This window comes from Bufo bufo, chromosome 2 (assembly GCF_905171765.1).
Source record: "Bufo bufo chromosome 2, aBufBuf1.1, whole genome shotgun sequence".
NCBI lineage: Eukaryota > Metazoa > Chordata > Amphibia > Anura > Bufonidae > Bufo > Bufo bufo.
Window position 1 is genome coordinate 394,850,660 of NC_053390.1, and position 26,904 is coordinate 394,877,563.

The 26,904-nt window shown below is 41.4% G+C and overlaps 1 protein-coding gene across 3 annotated transcripts in view; it reads right to left on the reverse strand.

Annotated features, from left to right (window-relative positions):
* The window catches only part of ADAMTSL1 (ADAMTS like 1), a 1,022,249-nt gene that overhangs the window by 219,703 nt on the left and 775,642 nt on the right, over positions 1–26,904 (reverse strand). For all 3 annotated transcript variants that reach the window (XM_040417238.1, XM_040417239.1, XM_040417240.1), the window contains one exon: positions 12,035–12,080. In XM_040417238.1, the coding sequence (XP_040273172.1) occupies positions 12,035–12,080 (46 nt within the window). The remainder of the gene's footprint in view (positions 1–12,034; positions 12,081–26,904) is intronic.

Below are 26,904 nucleotides of genomic sequence, written 5' to 3' on the forward strand. Positions count from 1 at the left end.
GAGGGACTATGGTTAAGACACTCATCACAATTAATCACGCCCTGGCCTCTAAAACTTGAAGTGGACATTACAACCACAATTGGTAGATTATCATTGCTAGCCAGAGATTCTAGAGAGGGGCACTTTAGCAAGTTATCAAACCAAGAGTGTCATTACTTGCCACTTTGCCAGCCTCCATACCTTGCCATCTGGTCAAAGGATTTGCACTGTGTACAGATTATTGTTGGATGTACTAAAACTCCTATTTTGCACTCAAGTAAAAAGAGACGTTTATTCCTCTACATGTGGGCTGGTTTCCTGACGCCTTCTGCACCATACTCTGGCCTTTGCACTACTACATCTCTTGCCAGGCACCCATACAACTACCAACATCAAGGGTACACCAAACTACCATCAGGCAGGAGCCCCAACTACAGGGACTGCCCCAAGGGTAGAAAGGGTGCACTGACCACAGGGAGCAACGGCCTCTAAGGAAACCACTGTGACACATCCTATAGTCAGAGCCAATAACACCCTATCCTCTGCTCCGGCTCCTCAAGGGCTTGCTGCACTGGCTCCAAGCTCCACTGAGTATTTTCCACTTGCATACATTTATACGTTTTAAATCCAGTAATTCAGCAAATTGTATTTGTGCAATGCGCAAGCACAATTTTGACATATTTGGTGACAAAATGGGAACAAATCTTTTTAAATTTTTTAACTGCATATGGTCTATATACTGTACACTCGTAACCTGATAATGTAAAACAAATACAAACCCTGACCTTCGCTATATGTCCTCCACTGATCAAAGAATTTTTTTTATTTATGCGTCATACTGAGAATACTAATATAGATAGGATGCATGGAAGTCATAGAAAGTTTATGTTTTACTAACCTCATCATAATCACATCTGTCCTGGAATAACAGGCCATTTAAAAAGCAGCAGACATAATAGTCACAATGTGAAATAGATGAGGTTCAGGAATCAGAACACAGAAAATACACAGCGGAATGTTATGAAATACAGTTATTATTGCTATCGTTTTAGGACAACCTTGTCCATGTCTCTCCTCACGAGAATATACAGAACATCACATGAGTTCACATTTGTACAACGGTTCTACTACGATGTGCTCAGTGTCAGTCCCTAGAGGGGAGCAGATTTATTACATTCCAGCTGGAGTATTGGCTCCATTATATTGCACTGATCAGAAGCGCTGCCCAAAAGTCTGATTTATTTGATATACGTGGGTGGGAAGTAAATACAAGTTAGAGACATCTGCAGTCTACAGGTTTCACGTTAGGTGTTTTATCCTTGAGGGTCAGGGAAAAATGTTGTTTTAAACAGCATTCTTAAAACATATTTCTATTCTATTGGTGACCGGTGTCATACTTACCGGTTAATATGGAACACCGCTCTACTGACTAAGATTATATGGACTTCATGTTCATGTATTGAAACTGTCTAAAAACATTTGTACCATTGCAACTAATCAGAGGCCATGTTACATTTTTCCAGTGCAGTTTATAAAGGTGAACTCTTGCTATTTGTCTTGACTGATTCTTTTGGATAGTATTGATACATTATGCCTATAGAGTCTAAAAAAATGGTCACCATATCACAGCTGGTTAAAGGGGTTGTCCCACAAAAAATATTCTGCAGATTTCAAACTAGCACATGGATCTGAATACTTTTGTAATTGCATGTCATTAAAAATGTTGTATAGGCACTGAGTTATTCAATAAAATATATCTGTATAGTGCCAACTGCTGTTTGATCTTTTCTTATTTCTATGTGGATGCACATGCTCAGTTCCATCCGTCAATTTCCTCTTGAGCTGTGATAGGGTTAGAGATGCAACAGAAAGGACATGCCTCGGAGCTGTCAGCTTGATATAAATCTAGCAGGGCAATTGAAGCAATTGAATCCACATGAGGTACGGGACTGGTTCTAGCTTTGTTAGAAGGAGACTGTCACATTCTATATCATGTCTGATATTTTTTTTTTACATTAAGGGCTCATTCAGATGGCCGTATGTTTTGTACCGCATTTTTGAGGAAAGGGTGAGGACCCATTAATTTCCAAAAATATAGAGCATGTCCTATTCTTGTCCGCAATTGCGGAACACACACGGTCCATTAACCGTGTTTTGCGGATCCGCAGTTTGCGGACCGCAAAATACATACGGCCGTCTGAATGAGTCCTAAAGGATATATACATCTTCGGATGCAAATTTTTTGCTGATTGCATGTTACTAATTTTTGGCTAAAAATATTTTTTTTTTTCAATTTTCCTTTATTAAAAATATTGAGCCATTCTGTCACAAAGGGTTAACTGTTTCTCTAGCTGTTTGACTGGTACTTTCACTTTATGCCATAAACCTTATCTCTAAACTAAGAAGAGGACATAAATACTTATTTAAGCCACATTCTTATCAGTAAGATAAGAACTGAGCTACAAAGAGTGTTTATAATGTCAGAGATCAGAGATAAGGAGTCCGTCTCCTCCTGGTCTGATGGAAAAGGGTGCTACTAGAGCATGTCAGCTCTGTACGGAAAAAAGTATGCCATATTTTTTATGAAGACCAATGAAAAAAATATATTTTTAGCTCATAATGAGTACAATGCAATAATAAAAAAAAATTCCACAAAAGATATACATAGCCTTTAATCATGGGATAAACCCTTTAAGCCGGGGTGATTAGAAATTGCAATAAGACAGCAGCTCAGCTCTTTGGGTACTGTCACTACCAGAGCTTTGGGACGTTCTCACAGCTCTGTTTCTCCACCCCTGTGATGATGTCACTACTAGAGCTAGGAGGAGTTCTCACTGCTCTGTTTACTTTTGGTTTCCTTCCTCCCAGCTGTTCCTCATGCGTTTGATTTCCCTCTCTTTATATCACCCCTCCTCCTATTGTAGGGCGTGGATTATAGTTCTCATTTCAGTTGTAGCTCTTGCTTTAGTATCTTCATTTGTAGCTATCAGTTCACTGGACCTGTGTTCTGCTGCAGCAAGCACTCCGGATATTGCCAGCTGTCCTTGGATCCGTCTTCTCCGCGGCTGCAACACCTTCAGCTAAGTGTACAGACATTGTTGTGTACCTGATTATTTTCTGACTGGATCTGAGGTGGCCACGGTTCCCTCCATATACTGAGTAGGGCACCGGTGGCCGTGCCCCTTCCACTATTGTAGGGGTTACAGTGGTCATCAGTCTTAGGCACGTGGGCATGCCTCGTTCCGCCATTTGGATCCGGGCATGTGCTTTAGCAGCATAGGGAGAGCTTTGAGGGTCGGACAGGGGTCACCCTTTATCCTCCCTAGTTTGGGTCCGGTCAGTAGCTCTTTTACTGTGTATACTATTGTTGCTCACATACAGCCGTGACATTATAATCCACCAAAACCGTCCTTTTTTGACATGGATCCGCTTTCTGGCCTGGTTGACCGCATGCAGGGTCTTTCTTTGGAAGTAGCGGATCTCCGTCAATCTATGACTCAGCTTCAAGCATTGGGCTCTGCTCCGGCTCATGGAGTCTGTTGCGAGCCAAAGGTCTCACTTCCGGAAACGTTCTCCGGGGGCAGTGAGAATTTTGTTCGCTTCAGAGAGTCATGCAAACTCCATTTTTGCTTGTGTCCCCACTCCTCTGGTAATCAGGAGCAGAGGGTGAGGATTGTCATCTCCCTGCTCAGGGGTAATGCTCAGACTTGGGCTTTTTCGCTGCCATCAGGGGATCCCTCCCTTCGATCCGTGGAAAGATTTTTTGTGGCCCTGGGGCAGATTTATGATGACCCGGATCGTGTTGCTCTGGCCGAATCTAACTTACGTGTTTTATGCCAGAACAAACTGTCTGCGGAGCTTTATTGTTCTGAATTTCGGAGATGGGCAGCTGATTCGGGTTGGAATGATGCTGCACTCCGGAGTCAGTTCTGTCATGGTCTCTCAGAGAGATTGAAAGATGCGTTTGCTTTCCATGAGAGACCAACGTCCTTAGAGTCTGCCATGTCATTGGCGGTACGCCTTGACAGGCGTCTAAGAGAAAGAAACGAGACCTCTCTGTCCAGCCATTGTCAGTCTAGGGGCAGTGGTGCGGACTCATTCAGTGTGCAGGGGCCTCATCCTGTCTCGCTCCCCTCTGAGGAGGAGCCCATGCAGCTAGGTCGACTTGCCCCTGATAAAAGAGGATTTAGTCCTCAGAGTATGGTGTGTTTTTGTTGTGGAGGAATAGGTCATTTGGCAAATGTTTGTCCGTCTAGGAGATTCTTGAACTGTACTAAGAGCGATAATAAGAGAAAAACCTCAAAAGGTAAATCATCAAATTCTGCTTCATCTGCTACTTTGGGCAAAGTTGATGTAGGAATTGATGCTTTTCCTCTGACCTGTAGTTCCCGTTTTCTCCTGTCTGCCAGGGTGGCGCTAGAGAGCAAAGTCATTTCTTGTGAGATTTTTGTCGATAGTGGAGCGGCCGTCAATCTTATTGACACTCAATTTGTAGCCATGCATGGTTTTCAGGTTTGCACATTAGAAAAGGATATACCTGTTTTTGCTATTGACTCTGCTCCACTCTCACAGAGATCTCTGAAGGGCATTGTTCACAATATCCGGCTAGCTGTAGGTGACACTCATGTGGAGGATATATCTTGTTTTGTCCTTAACGGATTGCCTTCTCCTCTAGTTTTGGGGTTACCCTGGCTCACTAGACATAACCCCACTATTGATTGGCAAGGAAGGCAAATAAATGAGTGGAGTGACTTTTGTAGAGAGAATTGTCTCACAGCGACTTTTGCAGAGGTGTCTACTAAAACTGTGCCATCATTTCTCTCTGATTTCTCGGACGTGTTTTCCGAGAGCGGTGTTCAGGAGCTACCTCCTCACCGGGAGTTTGCCTGTCCCATTAACCTCATTCCCGGCGCCAAGCTGCCAAAAGCACACCTCTACAATCTCTCACAACCGGAAAGAATCGCAATGCGAACTTATATCTCCGAGAGTCTCGAGAAGGGGCATATTCGTCCCCCAAAGTCACCTGTGGCCGCGGGTTTTTTTTTTGTTAAAAAAAAGATGGCTCTCTGAGACCTTGCCTAGATTTTAGGGAGCTGAACCGTATCACGATTCGCGATCCCTATCCCCTTCCTCTGATCCCGGACCTCTTCAACCAAATTGTTGGGGCCAAGGTGTTTTCCAAATTGGATTTGAGAGGCGCGTACAACCTGGTCAGGGTCAGAGAGGGGGATGAATGGAAAACGGCCTTTAATACCCCTAACGGGCATTTCGAGAATCTCGTTATGCCTTTCGGCCTGATGAATGCTCCGGCCGTCTTTCAGCATTTTGTTAATAGTATTTTCTACCATTTAATGGGGAAATTTGTATTGGTGTATCTTGATGATATTTTGATTTTTTCCCCTGATGTTCAGACCCATCAGGATCATCTTTTTTAGGTTCTGCAGATTCTGCGGGAAAATAAATTGTACGCCAAGCTGGAGAAATGTCTTTTTATGGTATCGGAGATTCAATTTCTGGGTTTTCTCCTCTCTGCTTCTGGTTTTCGCATGGATCCGGAGAAGGTCCGTGCTGTACTTGAGTGGGAGCTTCCTGAGAATCAGAAGGCATTGATGCGCTTTCTGGGTTTTGCGAACTATTACAGAAAGTTCATTTTGAATTATTCCTCTGTTGTCAAACCCCTCACTGACATGACAAAAAAGGGGGCGGATTTTTCCTCTTGGTCGGAGGAGGCGCTTGCAGCCTTTTCTAAGATTAAAGAGAGTTTTGCGTCTGCTCCCGTCTTGGTGCATCCCGATGTTTCCTTACCTTTTATTGTTGAGGTGGATGCTTCCGAGGTGGGTGTGGGTGCGGTTTTGTCCCAGGGCCCTTCTCCTGCCAAATGGCGACCCTGTGCCTTTTTCTCTAAAAAACTCTACCCGGCAGAGAGAAACTATGATGTGGGAGATAGGGAGTTGTTGGCCATCAAGTTGGCTTTCGAGGAATGGCGCCATTGGTTGGAGGGGGCCAGGCACCCTATCACCGTTTTTACCGACCATAAGAATCTGGCATACTTGGAGTCGGCCAGGCGTATGAATCCGAGACAGGCCAGATGGTCTCTGTTCTTCTCCAGATTCAATTTTGTTGTTACATTCCGACCTGGGATAAAAAATGTGAAGGCTGATGCTCTCTCTCGCTGTTTTCCGGGAGGAGGAAACTCCGAGGACCCGGGTCCCATTTTGGCGTAGGGGGTAGTTGTTTCTGCTCTATATTCCGATTTGGAGGCCGAGGTCCAGGCTGCTCAGACTGAGGCACCTGCCCGTTGTCCTTCTGGGAAGTTGTTCGTGCCTCCTGAGCTACGTCACAAACTCTTTAAGGAGCATCATGATACGGTTCTTGCTGGTCACCCCGGGAGTAGAGCCACGGTAGATCTCATTGCTCGGAGATTTTGGTGGCCGGCTCTTCGTAAGTCGGTGGAGGGTTTTGTGGCTGCTTGTGAGACGTGCGCTCGCGCTAAGGTCCCTCGTTCATGGCCTTCAGGTTCCCTTCTCCCGTTACCCATACCTTCCCGTCCTTGGACACACCTGTCCATGGACTTTATCACGGATCTTCCTCGTTCCTCGGGGAAGTCGGTGATCCTGGTGGTGGTGGACCGTTTTAGCAAGATGGCTCATTTCGTACCTTTCCCTGGTTTACCCAATGCTAAAACGTTGGCGCAAGCTTTTGTCGACCATATTGTTAAATTGCACGGCATTCCCTCCGATATTGTTTCCGATAGAGGCACGCAGTTTGTGTCCAGGTTCTGGAAGGCTTTCTGTTCTCGCCTGGGGGTTCGGCTGTCCTTCTCTTCTGCTTTTCACCCGCAGTCGAATGGTCAGACTGAGCGCCTCAATCAGAATCTGGAGACATATTTGCGCTGTTTTGTGGCAGAGAACCAGGAGGATTGGTGTTCATTTCTCCCTCTTGCTGAGTTTGCTCTGAACAACCATCGTCAGGAATCTTCTGATAAGTCACCATTCTTTGGTGCATATGGGTTCCATCCGCAGTTTGGGACATTCTCGGGAGGGGCTCTTTCTGGTTTACCTGAGGAGGAGAGATTTTCCTCGTCTTTGTCTACCATTTGGCAAAAGATTCAGAGTAATCTTAAAAAGATGAGTGAGAGGTATAGGCCTGTGGCTGATAAGAGACGTGTGCCTGGTCCGGACCTGAATGTGGGTGATCTGGTGTGGTTGTCTACAAGAAACATTAAACTGAAGGTTCCCTCCTGGAAATTGGGTCCCAAGTTTATTGGGCCTTATAAAATCTTGTCAGTCATCAATCCTGTTGCCTTCCGTCTTGATCTTCCACGGGTTTGGAAGATACATAATGTATTTCACAGATCTCTCTTAAAACCATATGTCCAGCCCACGGTACCCTCCTCTTTGCCTCCTCCTCCGATTTTGGTTGATGGCAATCTGGAGTTTGAGGTTTCCAGAATTGTGGACTCTCGCATTGTCCGCGGTTCTCTTCAGTACCTCGTTCATTGGAAGGGTTATGGTCCTGAGGAGAGGATGTGGGTTCCGGTGTTGGACATTAAAGCCACTCGCCTCATCAGGGCATTTCATAGGGCTCATCCTGAGAAGGTGGGTCCTGGGTGTCCGGAGTCCACCCGTAGAGGGGGGGGGGGTACTGTCACTACCAGAGCTTTGGGACGTTCTCACAGCTCTGTTTCTCCACCCCTGTGATGATGTCACTACTAGAGCTGGGAGGAGTTCTCACTGCTCTGTTTACTTTTGGTTTCCTTCCTCCCAGCTGTTCCTCATGCGTTTGATTTCCCTCTCTTTATATCACCCCTCCTCCTATTGTAGGGCGTGGATTATAGTTCTCATTTCAGTTGTAGCTCTTGCTTTAGTATCTTCACTTGTAGCTATCAGTTCACTGGACCTGTGTTCTGCTGCAGCAAGCACTCCGGATATTGCCAGCTGTCCTTGGATCCGTCTTCTCTGCGGCTGCAACACCTTCAGCTAAGTGTACAGACATTGTTGTGTACCTGATTATTTTCTGACTGGAACTGAGGTGGCCACGGTTCCCTCCATATACTGAGTAGGGCACCGGTGGCCGTGCCCCTTCCACTATTGTAGGGGTTACAGTGGTCATCAGTCTTAGGCACGTGGGCATGCCTCGTTCCGCCATTTGGATCCGGGCATGTGCTTTAGCAGCATAGGGAGAGCTTTGAGGGTCGGACAGGGGTCACCCTTTATCCTCCCTAGTTTGGGTCCGGTCAGTAGCTCTTTTACTGTGTATACTATTGTTGCTCACATACAGCCGTGACAGGTACTCAGGGTTTTGCTCCTTTGCCACCGCTCTCCTCTTGAATTGAGATGTTCTGTTTCTGAGCTATGCATATGTATCAGCTTCTTGCTTCTTAAAGGGCCAGTGTGTGCCAAGTGCCCCTGACTCTAGCAAATGCTGCACATCCCAGGCTTTATTAGGGACTTCCCTACCATACTCTGGGCATGACCAAAATTTGTTTGGATCTTACTCAGCCAATGTGTGTTTTCTGCTTGATTTCTTTGTTTATGCCCCAAATTGCTTACATAGTAACATAGCTTGTATGGCTGAAAAAAGGCAAACATCCATGTAGTTCAGCCTATTATCCTGAGGATAAGGCAAAAATCTCTCAACCTCGGCCTTTTTCTCAACTTCTTGTTGACCTCTTTCTGATCTCTACTTCCTGAACTCTGCCTGCCTTGGCCCATGGTCCATCAAAATACGAATTTTGCCTGTTGTTGCTGTCCTGTAAATCAGGATCTCCTGCTTGAATCTGTAAACCGTTCCAAATAGAGACTACTTCAAGGAAGATTCACTGTGGAAAAGTCTATACTGCATTAAGAGGGCTAAGTCTGAAGAACTTACAATCCCTTAGGGTGCCTTCAAACACAGAAGAGTTTGCGGCAGAAACTTCTGCAACTGAAATACAGTTCCATTGATCTGAAAAGGGGTTGATTTGGCAGCAAGCACATTTCTGCATGTCCATTGAAATGAATTTGAACAGATTTTTAATTGCAAAAATTTCTGTAACAGAATCGGTAGTGCATGAAGGCATCCGTAGACTCCACTCCCTGGTTTAGCCCTCAGTCAAATCCATTAGGCCTATTTCACATGAGCGAGTTTCTGTTCGGATGTGATGCATGAAGTGAACGCATAGCATCCGCATTGAATCCTGACCTATTCATTTCAATGGGTCTGTGTGCATGAGCGACATTTTTCACGCATCATCTCTGCATTCAGGAAAAATTGCAGCATGTTCCATATTGTGCGTTTTTCACGCAGCTTCCTATGTCACATATTACTGTACAGATTAGAGGGTCAAGTGTTGTAGATTTATTTAAAAGCATTCAGCACCTCATGCTAGTGGTTTTTAATATTTGTGTGTCTGCAAATGTTTGGCCTTGGGTGTCAACTAGAAGTGGTATTGGAGCGCATTACTACTGCAATGACGGCATTATTTATTGCACTAAGGTACGGTTATTTCCTAATATAATGATCAGTTTCCACAGTGATTGTGTGAACATCTTTATAACTAACTCCACATTTATTCTCTCATTACTTACAGATTAGAAAGGCCCCCTGACAGCGCCTGTGTCGTTTGCATGATGTCAATAATTATTGTTAATAGATTTCCTTTCCAGACTTGTCCCGCTATAAAATCTACAAGATCCAGTTCATTTTGATAAATCATCAAACAGCTGTTGTTTTGGGGAAATATATGCAAAAAAAAAGCCTTTTACTGAAAATCTATGATTCTTGTACGTAACATGGGGATATGAAACCAGATTTAAAAGGTCACAACATTTCCTGGCAAATTTTAAGCCATTACAGAAATGTAGAAAATGTTAAATTACAAACATTTCAGTAACACCACATGAGTAACTGCCTTTGTGAAAACAAAATGTACTCCAGACTTTTCAGTCTAATTCCAGAGCATTCTTCTAAGATCCTTAATCAACTGAACTATTGGTGGAGTGCTGAACTGTATGCCAGGTAATGTTTTAGACTATGGTCATCTGTAGCATTGTAGAAACAGAAAACGAAAAAAGAAAAATGGAAGTGCCTTATGACCCCATCTGTTATGGCATCCAGTATTTTGGTCTGCATTTTTGCTAGAAGTTCCGATGGAGGCTCCTACCAGAACCTCCACTGCAGATGTATCCCTACCCTTATTGAAGATAAAAGACAAAATTACTTTGACTTTTTTTTTTAAACTGACCTTGTAGTAATTTATAAAAGATTTCATTTATGCATGCACCATGACAATACATGGTACATGCAGATCTTTGTAAGAGATCAATTTATCTAAAAATGTCCATATATGATCCCTAAATTTTAGGCTTCAGACTAGTTACTACGAGCTTTGTAATGTGTGGAGGCATTGATAAATGAGATTAGAAAAGGGTCATGAATTGAGGCGTAAAAGTGGACAAATATGCTGTAGTCATTTTTCATTAGTCTTTGTTCTATGGTTATAAAAAGCCCATTTATGCCTCATTTGCATAATGTGACTTCATGTAGATGCTTTTTGTTTCTGAGAATTCACAACTCTTTGCATGTAGTCTACTGACCGCGCGATACACAGCTCTGTCACACTGCCAAGTCTCAACAATCCTAAAGAACCTACTGTTCAAATAATGCAGGGCAGTTGTTCAGAGGATGTCTTCTTAGATTTTAAGAAGGTAGTTTTATGGTAGATAGCGCCAGGGTGAACAGATAGCTACAAGATGTCTTCAAGCTATAGAAGAAGTGCACTGCACAGTACCACTGCTTACAGTTGTGAAATATGGCTGGCTTTCTATGCTTACAACTTCTGGTGTATATGGTGGGAAGACTTGTATTTATAGGAAAGCCTCCTATGAAAGATCCTCTTTCAAGTGTATGCTTATTTTGATCACAGTTTATATTAAGTTATAACCTAATTTAATATGGAGATTTTGCTAAGCAAAATATATCATTATTCTGCCTTAAACTGTTCCAAGAAAGAAGATATCAAGGAGGAGACTGACGCACCCATACGCCAGTCTTGATCTCACTGCGCTGGTGTGAGATGCTTCTTAATAAATTAGATGCATCTCTGGCCTGTCTGAAGCCTATGCCAGCTAGGGGCTGAGGCAGATTTCAGCTATAACTTCCGCCAGTTATAGGAAATTCTGCGGGTCAAGCAGAGCCCCTGCCCACCCACTAAGCCCCACCCATTTTCTCACAACTTCTGAAAAGTGGTGAGACGCCTAAAAAGTTGATAAGTATAGCACATATTGTGCACTAAATTTACTATTAACAAGTCATAAAAGGCAACAGATTTATTAATGGTGTGTGCTATCATTTGCTTCACCAGCCATGTGGTGGCCTAAAAAAGAAAAAAACAAACATTTTGCAGTGTGATATATTTGGCCCAGTGCCTGCCTGTCCAGTTTAATTCTAAGCATATAAGAATATTAATACATTTCCCCAGTACTAAACCCGTGACATTCAGATGATAACGTCTTTCCTGTGGAAATATACAGGAGACAGAAGTCAAAGACGTCATGACACAGTCTGAGTGAATGATAAGCGCACAACTAAATATAGCATTTACTCGTATATACCTGGAGACAAGATGAGTATTAATTATTTGCAACTCATTCTATGGGAAAGTCATATAATGAATGCTCAGTCTAGGGACTGTAGTTTCTTTTAGAACAAAGGTCAGGTTGTGGTATCTGGCAGAGGAACATTCCATTTTTGAAGGTATACCAAGTGGACCTATACACATTTATTGGGAAATTGATTTTGGGAATGAGGTATATTTATATACTATACACTGTGTTATTTTCCACATATATGCTACTTGATTAATGGCCACACTGGACCTTACATTTTGCCGTTGCAGTTTGAGGGCTAGGCACATTTTCCTATCGATGAACACCAAAACCAAACAATTGTAACAACGTAGTACAATGCTGATCCTCGTTTCTAACTATTCCATGAGATTATACTGCACAACTATAGGTACAATTCAAAGTACAATTTCAGAAGGAAACGACTGGAAAGACAGAAAGTAACTTACCACATTGCTGCATGTCCTGTATCGTATGTTTCGTCCTTCACAGCTTCTGTAAGAAATATTTAAAAGAGATTGAGCGTCCATTCTAAGAAAATTCCAGCAGTTCTGACACATTCAACAAAAAAGTATGATATGGTCTACCATCTGATCCATACTGAGATTCTCATCTAGATGAAAGAAAGTTAAAAAAAAGATATAGTATTCAACGAAGAGTGTAATCAGCATAAAACTAAATCAGACGGTTGTAGGTTATGTATTATCTGATGCCTGAAATGCTCACATCTAAACCTAAAGCTGTTTTCTTCATCACACGATAGAGCACAGTCACACAAATTCACTATTCATCAATATTAGGACAATGCATAAGCTTATATATCTCCTTCATGCTTTTTGAGGTGGATCTCTTTCCCATCTATGCCTGCTATAGATGTAGCCACCTATTGAAAAGTCTTGCACGGTTCAAAACCATTCTAAAAATGATTGGAAATGGACTGAAAGTATAAGACAGCATATATCACACTGTGCCATTTACACTGCTAGGGACAATATGTAAACATATCAATACACTTATCACTGCAAAGCCACAAAATGATTCTTGTGGCTAAATAGAAGCCCAATATAATGCTGAACAAGCATACATTTTGCAGACATTTTATCAGGAGCAGTGTGAATATCAACTTTAATTCTGCCAGGTTCTACTCCTGCTAGTACCAAGGAGGCTTCACTGTGAATCAGGGACGTTTCTAGGGTCTTAAAAGATAAAGGGCACATGTCCCAAGACTAATCTAGAGCTACATTCTATCATGTTCTTCAGTGGCGAGCAGTTAATTAACAGCTGTGCCAATCATTAATAATACTTTGCAGAGATGTAGATAGTAGAAATCACTATTGTTTTAAGATGGTGATAGACCCTATTGTCTATTGGATCCTCATGCAGATGCACAGGCTGCACCTTAGCAATGTGAAACACATATGAAAAAGTCCTTGATGAATCGCTGACTTTAGGCAGTCCATACACTTTTGCCAATTCTATTTTCAAAATCCTATAACTCCATATATCTTGGTTTATTACAAAACAGAACACCATTTTTTTTCTCTTTTTTTTCCCCAATTTTTTTGAAACTGTAGTTTAAAGCATATGGACACCTGGTGATATTTTTGTTTTACTAAAATAAATGCAATTTTGAAAGGAATTTTATTTTTGATTGGGTTTTATTAAAAAACAATTGCTTCATCTGTCTTCTGCATGCATTCTTATACATTGCAGGCTGCTCAGTGCTGCTCACTGTAAAGTCCGTCTGTCAAGCTTGCTGATGGCCCAACTCCTCCTCTCTCTACTCTTCTGATCATTCATAAAGCTCACATCCCTCATAAGTTTATTTTATTTGGTTGTAAAGATGTTAGATTTAATTTATGTTCAGAGGATACAGATTCGTCCGTGAGACAACTTGTCTAACTGATTTCACACACAACTGACAGAGCAGCCTGCAATGTATGAGAATACATGTAGGCTGCTGAAGACACAATGAATCAGAATCAGTCAAATTTCTCTTCAAACGCTAATTAATTCAGTATTTTTGTAATAGTTTCTTGAAAAATGTGACTTCTTTATGCACCTCATCTTCAGCTGCATCTCCGAGGAGTGCACTGCAGTCAGTTTAACCCCCACCTCCCCTTCATAGAAAATAGTCCCTCACACACAGCTCCAGCAATTCCACTAATAAAGCACTATGGTATTTAATTCACCGCCCATCCCCAATTTCCTTCTCCATTGTCTACAGAGGGAGATATACAAAGATGGACTGGAAACTTAAAGTGGCCCTGGAAAAAAAAACTAAAAGTGGCCCCATGTTGTAGGGGTGTCCAAATTGACAGAAGGTGCGGCAACACAAATAGGCAGGGCAAGCAATACCATAGCGCGAAATACTGTCCGAGCAGAAACATATACCACAGAGCAGAACAATATATTGCCCCAAAAGCTGTCCATCTGTTGTGGCCATCATTAGATGCCATTTTCTGTCCTCCTCCAGTTGTCTCTGATTAAGATATGGAGCAGGGGGCTTAGGAGGTGAGATGTGGGCCGCAGCAGTTGAATTCATGTGAGTGCATGTGCGGTCGCTGGTGGGGTACATGAGTTTCTGATTCTCACAGGGTTAATTACTGCTGAAAGCCAATTATGTACCTTGCAAGTTGCAGAGAGGAGGACTTGGGTGGCCCCATGGGCATCGGCCCACCAGGAAATTTCCCTGTAAGGTCTATGGTCAATCTGCCCCTGGAGATATAGCTATATATTTCTATGAATTTAGAAGCAGGGATGAATGCATGAAAGATGCCTGGGCCAACTCACCTACTTCACTATGAGATCACTAAGCCAGCACTGAAGGGAGAGATCGGGAAAGCTACTGGGCAAGTTAGTCCACCTATGAGTGCAAGAGAAAGTCGACCAGAAGGAAAAACAACAGCAGGCGCTACCAGAGAGTAAAATGTAATGTAAATAAGAAACCGGACATTTCTATTGTACAGAATCTATACTGCGATAATACGCAATAATTCATTGCACAGTAATACTTTGCGTGGGATAATCTCTTTAACAGATATACTATTGACTAACTTATAAAATTGATATGTAGATTACCAAACGTAAAATGAAAATGGAGACATGTTAAATCCCTGCTAAAATTGAATTAAGGTCTTCCTATTGCTGCCTGTGCAGTCAAATTATTTCTGTACACATTAGAGCATGTACAATTTGTACAAAAACATTGTAAAAAACGATGAAAAAAGTAAAAAAGTGGTAGTGCACATTATGAATCATTGTTTAGTCTGTGAATATATTTCAAGGAAAGGAATAAAATCATGCTGGTCACATTATTACATGAAACTATAAACAGGACCAGGCGTCCAAGTATAAATTATAGTTCTGAATTATTTGTCAAGATTCTTTATCAGATGATTGTACGTTAAACTTTAGGGTTCTTCAGTCAGGTTACAGTCTAGACTGTGCAATAATGTTAACCAGTTCCTGTTGAGTCTCATTATGAGAGTGTCTTAAGTGGAAAAGACATAGCAAAAAAGTGGAAATATTGATATTATGAACAGAAAAAGTGAAATAGAAAAATGTACGGTATGTTAAATCGGAATTAATTTAAAAATAATTAAATATATATTATAACTTAAATAGGAAAAGATGATTATAACGTTTTTGGTGCAAAGAAATCAAAAGATTTTGCTTATCTCTGAACAAGTACACAGGAGCCTGTAGATTTGTGACGGCATAGGACAATCATGTGAATCTCTTCTGATAGTCAGTAATTGTAGAGTGGGCAGCTAAGTATTCTAAGAGCCTAATGGCAAAGTTGAGTGGATATAATGCCTAAGAGCAGCCATTTTCAGGGGATCATAATGTTGTAAGCCCGTGGGGAATTGTGATCACAGGCTTCTCCATAACTTCGGTACATCCAGCACCACTTCCTAGCTGGCTTAAATTTATACAATTTTCTAGGCCTGAACCAGACGTAGAAAATGGTAAATGAGACAGACCTGCTGGCCGTCCTCTTCCCCGCCCATGCCATGCCCACAATTTTAGACCTGGCGTAAGCGGGTAGAAGTAGCAGATATTGGCGCAACTAAGCATTGCTCCTCCATCTGTGCCTGAAATACACCTAATATAGGCATATTTCGGTATAATAAATGACCCCCATAGTTTATAAGGCTGAAAAAAGACATCAGTATTTCCAGTTCAGCCTGTTATCCTGTAAGTTGATCCAGAGGTAGAAGCCAATTTTCCACATTATAGGGGCAAAAATTCCTTCCCGACTCCAATTAGGCAATCAGAATAACTCCCTGGATCAACGACCCCTCTCTAGTAGCTATAGCCTGTAATATTATTACACTCCAGAAATACATCCAGGCCCCTCTTGGATTCCTTTATTGTACTGACCATCACCACCTCCTCAGGCAGAGAGTTCCACAGTCTCACTGCTCTTACCGTAAAGAATCCTCTTCTATGTTTGTGTAAAAACCTTCTTTCCTCCAGACGCAGAGGATGTCCCTCGTCACAGTTACAGTCCTGGGGATAAATAGATGATGGGATAGATCTCTGTACTGACCCCTGATATATTTATACATAGTTATTAGATCTCCCCTCAGTCGTCTTTTTGCTAAAGTGAATAACCCTAATTTTAATAATCTTTCAAGGTACTGTAGTCCACCCGGTTATTACCTTAGTTGCCCTCTTCTGAACCTTCTCTACCTCTGGCAATGTACCGGTGCTGTGCCCAGGTAAATTTTTTAAGCAAGTACCATCGTCTCACTCAGTTTGAATAGTTCAGTGGCATATGAATTAGATATTGGTTGAATATTAATAATAATACTTTCACACTGGCGTTTTGGCTTTCCGTTTCTGAGATCGGTTCAGGGCTCTCACAAGCGGCCAAAAACAGATCAGTTTTACCCTAATGCATTCTGAATGGAAAAGGATCCGCTCAGAATGCATCAGTTTGCCTCAGTTCAGTAACCATTCCGCTCTGGAGGCAGACACCAAAACACTGCCTGCAGTGTTTTGCTGTCCGCTTGACGAAACTGAGCGAAACACAATGTAAGTCAATGGGGACGGATCCGTCTGACACAATCTGGCACAATAGAAAACGGATCCGTCTCCCATTGACTTTCAATGGAGTTCATGACGGATCCGTCTTGGCTATGTTACAGATAATACAAACGGATCAGTGTATGACGGATGCATGCGGTTGTATTAATGTAACAGATCTGTTCTTGCAGATCCCTGACGGATCCACCCAAAACGCGAGTGTGAAAGGAGCCTAACATGCCACATACAGGTTGCCAGGAAAGGTGACAACCTTTCCTCTTCCACTCCTATACAGAGTGCTGTCCCAGAAGACCTCGAGCCACCTGTTGCTAGCAACTTATTAGAATTCCTATATACAGTACGGTAATATGGCCAGTGAGAAACTGACTTGTGCTGCTCTACAGGAAGCAATGCAAGTGCAGATTTGGAATTTGGCACATACACAATCAAAACATAGCTCGTATAAATCACCTCGGTTCAGCGACATGCATTTTCCTTCCAAAACTCGCAATACACAAAAGTATATTTATCTCAGTGTATTCTGAAATCATTTAAATGTGTCTCCAGGTATGAGAAAAACCACGCCAACAACAACATAAAACAACCTCCACAAGCTATATCATATCTCGACTGCTGACACAGACACATGGACATTCCATCCCTAAAACGTTGCAGGCTCCAGTAATTAATTCCATATAATACTATGAGATGCAATTACATACAAAATGCAACTCATATTAACACATATGTATTAACATTTACAGTTATTTAATAATTATTAATTCACTTAGTAGTAACATAATATAATGTGAAACTACTACAGTAGAAAGAACATGTTGTAAAATGGTAGAAGCAACGGTATCAGGAGCCAAGGGTATTCTTCCATGATATCTGTGTTTCTAAATTCTAGACATTGTATAAATCACTGTACACTTAAAGGGGCTGTACAGTAGTTTACCATGGATGACCTAACCTCGTGGTAGGACATCAATATCAGATTGCGGGTGGTCCAAATCCAGTAATTTTGAAGACGAAGCAGCGTTCGCAAGCAACCCCTTTAAGCAGAGTCACACCTCCACCGATCTGATATTGATAACCTATGTTGAGGATAGATCATCAATATTAAGCCACAGCACAAACCTTGTTTGATATAATTGTGTAAAAGGTAGTGAACACTACACTTACAGGTAGGTTTCCGGTAGTATGATTCCGGTGATTTTTATCACATTCAAACTGAATGAGAAGATTGTAGCTGGCTTTTAAAGAGGACCAGCCAGCTTGGATTCCCCATAAAAATAACATTGTATCAATAAACTGACAACTGGAAATGATCAGTCAATGGGTCGTATCCCTACATAATCCGACACTGTGCAATCAGTATATGAACCCTCTGCATTGACTTTTGGAATGGTATGTCCAGTTGTCAATTTATTCAGGATTTATATAAGAGGGACGGCAGTCTACAGAGTTCTAAGGAAAGATGCTTTGTTATTTTATGGGGACTACAAGTATCCACAAAAACAGACATAGCAGGAAAGCTGAAAGCTCCCCGCCAAAAATTATTTTCATAAATCTACAGGAGAAACCTAGCTGCAAGAGTTCACTTTTCCTGCAGACCCACCACAAGGAAAATGAAGCATTACATGGATTGTCTGTTGGATGCCCTGGAACATGGACTCTGTACCCCGGAACAGCCTATTCAGAAGCATTCAAAATGACATTGTTGAGGCAATCAAGTTGGCTTCTCCCTGCCTTGGCTTGACTGAACAGGGAGAGATCTGTCATTGAAACCAAACCAGTTGAACAGAAATCAGAGTGGGCTGTGTGGCCCGAAATTCCTGCACACTGTTGGAGATGTGGTGAAGGAATTGGATCCATAACTCATATTTGGTACGCCTGTCCTAAAATTGCGCCACTGTGGGAAAAATTTAACCAAATTACTACAGAAATATATGGGTCACAAATAAAAGTAGATGCAGAACTTGTTCTGCTTGGGCTATACAATAAAAACCACAGCGCCATCAAAGACCGTCTGTTTCCCTTTTTAATTGCTGCATTAAAAACCATAATTCCTAGACACTGGCTGAGTACAGAGGTTCCGTCTATTCAGGATTGGATGGAGGAAGTTCTAACTATCAGTCGCTTTGAAAAACTCAAATGGACAATTGCCGACAACCCTAAAAGATACCTCGGGATCTGGTCCAAGTGGTATGATTACATCTCCACTGGCAAACTATCTAAGTTCTTTGACTAAAGTCTATACATTTTGAATTACTAAGTATTTTTCTTTTCTCTTGTGCTCTTGAATTATCGAATAAAACATGTGACAACTTTTTATTTTCCCCCACATTGTTTTACCCCTTGTTTTGTTTCCCTCTCCTTTCCCCCCCCCCCCACCCCTACCCCTCCATTCCCTTCACCATTTTATAAATCAGCTTTGAAATTATATGTATTAATATTTTTTCAAATAATCACTTTGTTTAATATGCTTTCTCATAATTAGAAAATGTTATTCCTGTGATGACTCAACAGGATATAATGTATACAAATTTCTATGTATAATGGTGATGTTATCTCACTTTATAATTTTTGTTAAACTTGTATTAATTTTGCTATTATATTTGTTAATAAAACAAAAATTTACAAGAAATCAGAGTGGAGTCACCCAGTGAACTCTTCTCCCTGTGGCTGTTACTTTTTTGCTGCAGCATTTTGAAGTAAGCATAGTTCTTTGTAAGGTGAGAGCCTTAGGCTGCTTGTCATTAGACTACTCAAATCTGCTGATAGGTTGCATTTTTGGAAGCAATGTGACCTGCCAGAAATGATCTCATCCCAAGAAAAGAAAGTGATTGCTGTATGCTGATCCACAGCTTGTTCAGAAGCTATACAATCATGAACAGTCCGGATGCCGACCAAGAAGAGAAGTAGTACTCTGTTCCTCTGCTTTCTCCCCTTTGTGTGTCTATCTTTCAAATAACCTAACCTCAAATACATTTTTTCTTATGTAGGAGTAGTGTGCTCCTGTGCCACAAAGTAGGTGATATTTATTGTACTGCTGCTCAGTCTGTGCTGTGTGGCAGTACAATGTAAGTGTATTTTATGACTATTGTCAATGAAGCTATTTCAAACCTACTAAAATCCTACTAAAAGTTGGAGAAACCCTGTACAATGGAGTAGATGCCATGATTTACCTGTCCATACCATACGCCCTTAATAGAGTGTCTCTTTTCACACAAAAGATCACTCAACTAAAAATCCTTCACTGTGCATTGCATACTACATCTAGCTATAAAGAGTCCCCAAAAGGAAAAGATCAACCTCAAACTATTTTCCTTGGATAGGAAATGTCGATGTAGGTAGAGAAAATAAAATATACCGTAATTATGCATAGGATAAGGTGATACTGCAAAAACGGGGGCCACCATCTGTCACACGCATAAGAAGATCATTTAGCTCCTCAGACCCATTTTCCGTGAACTGGTTACTATTAAACTAAGCTCGCTGTTTCTGGTCCTAATAATGTACAAACAGCTGCAGATGAATTATCCCTTAGATAACTGCTAATATTTGTTTCAAACCTCTTTCTGTTACGTTAGCCAGAACAAACCCTCCCCCGCATACAAAAATCTTTTTAAGTATTTTAAGATATGATTTGGCAGGATGACATTCACTTTTTACACTTTTCAACCATACACGCCCTGAGCTTCACCCTGTCCTGGAGTTAATGCAGGATTTCCTATAGGAAACAAAGACGTTCATGGATTGTGACCTTTTGAGCTTGTACACTAAAACATCTGTATATAGGGATTTCCCATTTGGTTAAATCCACATCTTTATTAGCAGTCTTGTGCCATTTTGCCTTTTTTTTAATGGAACAACTTTTTTTTTCTTCCTCGTGCGTTCCAAATACTGAATAACCTCTTGGCTTTTTAGCCCCCTCCCCCCTATAAAAGTTAGAAGTTCCTGTTTCAATCCATAAAATATAGAAATCCAAGTACTGCAGGTTTCCTTCTTACATTTCGTTGGGTTTGGTAAATAATTTTTAGTCTATACAGTATACTGCTGTAGATCAGAACAAAATTATGGCAGACTATTTGACTTCCAGGTCATAAAATGTACCGAACTTAAGGAGACACCATAATTACATTATTACATCATTGTGTGAGCATAGTAACTTCAATGTCAGCTACCATACGGGGTATGTTTCCGACCTGAGACTGCAAGAAATTACAGTCTAAAAAATGAGACAAATGTGTTTTATATGTCTGCCTGCTTTATGGCTTTCACCTCATATACATCCAGCTCGAAATACTCATGCTACATAGCTGAATGCTAAGGAACTAATTGGTGGACAATAAAACAGTTTATGCTAAAACCATTGAAAATAATCCTAAACTGATGCCCATTTCGTGAAGTTATCACTGATCAAATTAAGTTAAAGGGAATCTGTCACCAGTTTTATAGTGTCTTAACCAAGGGCAGCATAAACTAGTGACCGATATGCTTACCAAAATGTTGGGTCACTTTCTTTAATATCCCCACCTGTTTTGCTAAAATCTTGTATTGAGTCCTCATATTGCTAAACTCACGGCTCTCCCCACACATCTGCTGCTGACTGCAGTAGGAAAAGAAACACTCTATCAGCTGAAGGGGCGCGTAGAGCCAGGAGATCATGAATATCAGGACTCATCGGCATGCACTAGAGCTGCTAGGATTAAAAAATTTGGACAGAATAAAACTGGTGATAGATTTCCTTTATATTCTACAAACTCTCAACTTTGCCAGTAGATTGAGTACAAAATGGGTTTGCGGTTTTAAGCGTGAAAACTAGTTCACAAAGAAAATTAATCCTGTAGTGTAGAAACTGCCAAAAGAAAAAAAAAATCTTTGTATCTTGTTAACAGATAGAAAGAGTGAGAGCCCTAAGTCATTTATATGTTTTAACGACTTACTTAAAACTTGATGACAAATAGCTTGCTTACACGTAGTTCTCTTCATCAGGCATGGTTGAAGAGATCAAATAGTTGTCAAGATCCTTTTAGTTCCACACTGACGAGCAAAAGGGTAACAATGTTTTGAACAGCTTCAAACGTGAGACTACCATTATTTTATAGACAATCATCTTGGCTATCTCATACATAAATCGGACATGCTACTATTTAGCATATGATTAGCTCAGCATTGTTATTAGGTTGATTCCCAAGTAAAAGGACACTGGTTCAATTCCAGGAGCAGCCATGAAGAAAATTTACTAAGTTCTGGCGCGACAAACACGGCAGTGGAGGTGGCTTGTATGCTTCATAATAGTGAGACGTCACACACAGACGCCCATGCAAGCACCGTGCAACGCACATTACACAAGCCTGGATTGGTGGCTCGAAAAAAGGTGAAGAAGCCTCGACTTCAAAATCGTCATAAGAAGCATCGGCTCGAGTTTACAAAAAAGTACGAAGAGTGGACAGTAGAAGATTGGAAACGGGTGATTTGGAGCGATGAGATGAAAGTCAATAGACTGGGCTCTGATGGGTGAAAATGGGTCTGGAAGAAACAAGGGAAAAGGGGGCTAACAGATCGAGAAATTGAAGGAACTGTCATTTTTGGTGGAGGAAGCCTGATGAGTTGGGGTTGTTTCACAGCCAAAGGCGTTGGATACTTGAACAGAATTGATGGTGGTCTCAATGCTGAGCTATATGTGAGTATCCTACAAGACGAGTTACTCCGTACACTTGAGTACTATGGGTATGAAAAGGACAACATAGTGTTCCAGCAGGACAACAACCCAAAGCATATGTCAAGATTGGTGAAGAAATGGTTCAATGACAATGAAGTAGAGGTGCTGGCTTGGCCTCCACATTCCCCAGACCTCAACCCAATCGAACACTTGTGGGTAGAGTTGGAGAAAAATCTGTATTCATGCTCAAGTGAGTCGACCAGTTTGCACCAACATTGAGAACGTGTAGAAGAGACCTGGGAACAGATTTCAGTCGAGACATGCTTGAATGTGATCGAGAGCATTCCCAGAAGAATTTGGACAGTGTTGAAAGCCAAAAGTGGATTTATACTAACAAATACAAAAAATAATAATAAAAATTAAAAATTTGAATTTTAGGAGCAAAACAGTAACAATGCAGTTATATGACAAGAATCTGCATAACTAATCATATGAAAAATAGCTGCAAGTCCAATTTATGTATGAGATAGCCAAGGTGATTATCTATAAAATGATGGTAGTCTTACGTTTGAAGCTGTAGTGGATGGTGAGATATGGAGCCTGAAAGTCAAAAGTTCAAAACATTGTTACCCTTTTGCACGTCAGTGTATCAACGACTGAGAACTCATGCAGTTACCAGTTCCTTCCTTTCCCTTATAAGGCCAGGTTCACATTTGTCTGACAATCCAGCTTATTTTCCTTTTGGTGTGGTGCAGAAAATGCTGGAAGATAGTTTTCTATGGAATCATTCATATTCATTTGGCGCATAACTGATGACACTGGATGTCAAATGGTGTCGGACAGAAAAACGCGGTATGCTACATTTTTTGTCCGGCGCTATTAGTGCATAGATGCCAGATCTGTGCAATAAAGTGCACAACATATATGTCCGTTGTGTCCGACTTCCAGCCTAAAACAACTGGCCGGGCACACCTGATACAGTATATGTGAAGTGGGCATAAGCAATAAAAAACTCCCAGCAACCTAGGGAACTCTATAGTATTTGATGAGTGATTGTAAATACATTAAGCTGCATATAGTCACATAGAGGACAATTTGCCAAAGTTTAAATGAGTTGACCAATCTTGGTCTTGTAAGCTTCTATTACACAGGCAAATGCCAGTCAATGACAAGCACTTAATAACAATGTACTGTACAAGAAGATTGGTGCTCATTTAGCGTTTTTCTCATGGACTAATGCAAATGGGGATGAATGATCGTTATTGCATACTGCCAGAAACACATAACCTGTTTAAACAGGATAATATGCTGCTGATAAACAAGGATTTTGGCACCACATAAAAAAAGCAATCACGTAACAACCGCAGCAGCTTTACTCAGGACATTTCATTACTGAAAATTGACCCAATTATTGGCCAATGTGAAAGGACCTTAAGAGTATGGGCACTCTGGCAGGCACTTATTTCTTCTGCTGAACAGAAAGGTCCTGCCCTACTCTGTTCTCCTGCCTCTTGAAGATCAGACTATCACTTTTTGGTGCAGTTTTTCGTGTAGTTTTTTGAGACGAAGCAAGATGCAGAAGTCCCTCTCTTATATTTCCTATTCTCACACAACTGACTTTTGGTTTTGGCTAAAAAAAAAACACATCAAAAACTGCCCAAAAAAATTTAGTTTGTGACAGAGCTGATGGTAAACAGTTTACCTGTCCAGCAAACTGTGCATACACTGACAGACTTGGAGCTCTCTACCTGGTTAAGAAAAAGCTAGGGAACTTGCCCTGTAACAACCCCATAATTACAGAGGCCTTGCCTACAGTGGAATAACCACCCTGATAGGGATGATCCCACTCCGGAACCTAACTAGTTAAGCGGTCCCTGCAGGTAGTATGGAATCCTATCTTGCTTTCACCAGGCAGCTGCTATTGTCAAAAACAGAGTAGACACATATCAAACCCAAAACAGTATCCAAGAGCAACAACAGAAACAAGCCGAGTTACAACCAAGAGAGACAAAGTTACAGAGACGCAAAGGCAGGAGAATAGACACTAAACAGTCCGCGGTCACACAGCTGCAAGCATGAAGAAGGCATAGAGTAAATGGTTAAAACAAAAACAAGAATACTCACAAAATGCACAGTGAAATCTAGCACACATGGTAGAAAATACATTAACTGGCACTGAGGAGGTCAGTTCTAGACTTGACAGCGGCGAATCAATGGATGTAGTATATATCTGGTCTTCTCCAAAGCATTTGACACTGTACCACATAAAAGGTTAGTATATAAAATGAGAATGCTCGGACTGGGAGAAAACGTCTGTATGTGGGTAAGTAACTGGCTGAGGGATAGAAAACAGAGGGTGGTTATTAATAGTACACACTCAGATTGGGTCACTGTCACTAGTGGGGTACCTCAGGGGTCAGTATTGGGCCCTATACTCTTCAATATATTTATTAATGATCTTGTAGAAGGCTTGCATAGTAAAGTATCAATTTTCGTAGATGACACTAAACTGTGTAAAGTAATTTACACTGAAGAGGACAGTATAGTACTACAGAGGGATCTGGATAGATTGGAGGCTTGGGCAGATAAGTGGCAGATGAGGTTTAACACTGACAAATGTAAAGTTATGCACATGGGAAGGAATAATGCAAGTCACCCGTACATACTAAATGGTAAAACACTCGGTAACACTGACATGGAAAAGGATCTAGGAATTTTAATAAACGGCAAACTAAGCTGCAAAAACCAGTGTCAGGCAGCTGCTGCTAAGGTCAATAAGATAATGGGTTGCATCAGAAGGGGCATAGATGCCCGTGATGAGAACACAGTCCTACCACTTTACAAATCGCTAGTCAGACCACACATGGAGTACTGAGTACAGTTCTGGGCTCCTGTAAACAAGGCAGACATAGCAGAGCTGGAGAGGGTCCAGAGGAGGGAAACTAAAGTAATAACTGGAATGGGGCAACTACAGTACCCAGAAAGATCATCAAAATTAGGGTTATTCACTTTAGAAAAAAGACGACTGAGGGGAGATCTAATTACTATGTATAAATATATCTGGGGTCAGTACAGAGATCTATGCCATCATCTATTTATCCCCAGGACTGTGACTGTGACGAGGGGACATCCTCTGTGTCTGGAGGAAAGAAGGTTTGTACACAAACATAGAAGAGGATTCTTTACGGTAAGAGCAGTGAGACTATGGAACTCTCTGCCCGAGGAGGTGGTGATGGTGAGTACAATAAAGGAATTCAAGAGGGGCCTGGATGTATTTCTGGAGCGTAATAATATTACAGGCTATAGCTACTAGAGAGACCCCAGGGAGTTATTCTGATTGCCTGATTGGAGTCGGGAAGGAATTTTTTATTCCCCTAAAGTGGGGAAAATTGGCTTCTACCTCACAGTTTTTTTTTGCCTTCCTCTGGATCAACTTGCAGGATGACAGGCCGAACTGGATGGACAAATGTCTTTTTTCGGCCTTATGTACTATGTTACTATATTCAATTTCAACAGCCGGATTTAAAGGGGTTGTCTCACTTTCACAAATGGCATTTATCATGTACAGAAAGTTAATACAAGGCACTTACTAATCCAGCCAGCAAAGGAAGCAATATGGACAATCACAATAGATTAGTAAGTGCCTTGTATTATCTTTCTCTACATGATAAATGCTATTTTCTCAGTGATATGGAACAGTCGCAAATTTCTGCAATAAATCTACTGCATTTGATAAACCCTTACCCTTTTTCTATGGTTTAAATACAGAAGAGCAAATTTCTTGAAAAATGTTTCTGTTCCAATTCTATTCAGCTGTCAGACTCTAATAAATCCAAAGAAATGTGACCCAAATCAAAAGTGCCCCAATTGTCCTGAAAAGTCACGTATGACAACCTGTGGTCTTCTAGGACTGTATCCAACCCATTTCAAGCTCCAAGACAGCATCAGATGGCAAGTTACAGTAAAGTGACAGTGACATATATGACTAACCTAACAAAAGTGGTTGAAGGAAGGACAAATGTTGAACACCTAATAGGCTCATGGATGTCTAAAGCTCACTGATGTGTGTAGTGAGTGAAGGCTGATCCAACAGAAGAGCTACATATTGATGATATATTTACAATGCATTGCAAGTTGTTGTGTATGGAGTGTTAGAGTGCCCATGCTGTCCACTGTCCCTTGCAAAAACTGACTATAGCGGGCATGTGATTATCAGAACTGGACCATGGAGCAAAGTAAGAAGGTGATCTGGTCTTATGAATCATGTTTTATATTAAAGGGGTTCTCCAGGCTTTTATTATTTATGACCTATCCTCAGGATAGGTCATCAATATCAGATCAGTGAGGGTCCAACACCTGGCACCCCCACCTATTAGCAGTATGAGGAGATGGCGCACGCAGTGCGCACGTGCCGTCTCCCGTCTCTCTTCCTGTTTGCCACTGCTTTTCCATAGACATAGCAGCAGCAGGAAGAGAGACAGGAAACAGCACATGCACACTGGATGCTCCGTCCGATACCCGGAACCTGAGGATAGGTCATCAATATTGAAAGCCTGAACAACCTCTTTAAATTGGGTGAATGTGTGTTGCTTACCAGGGAAACAAACAGTACCA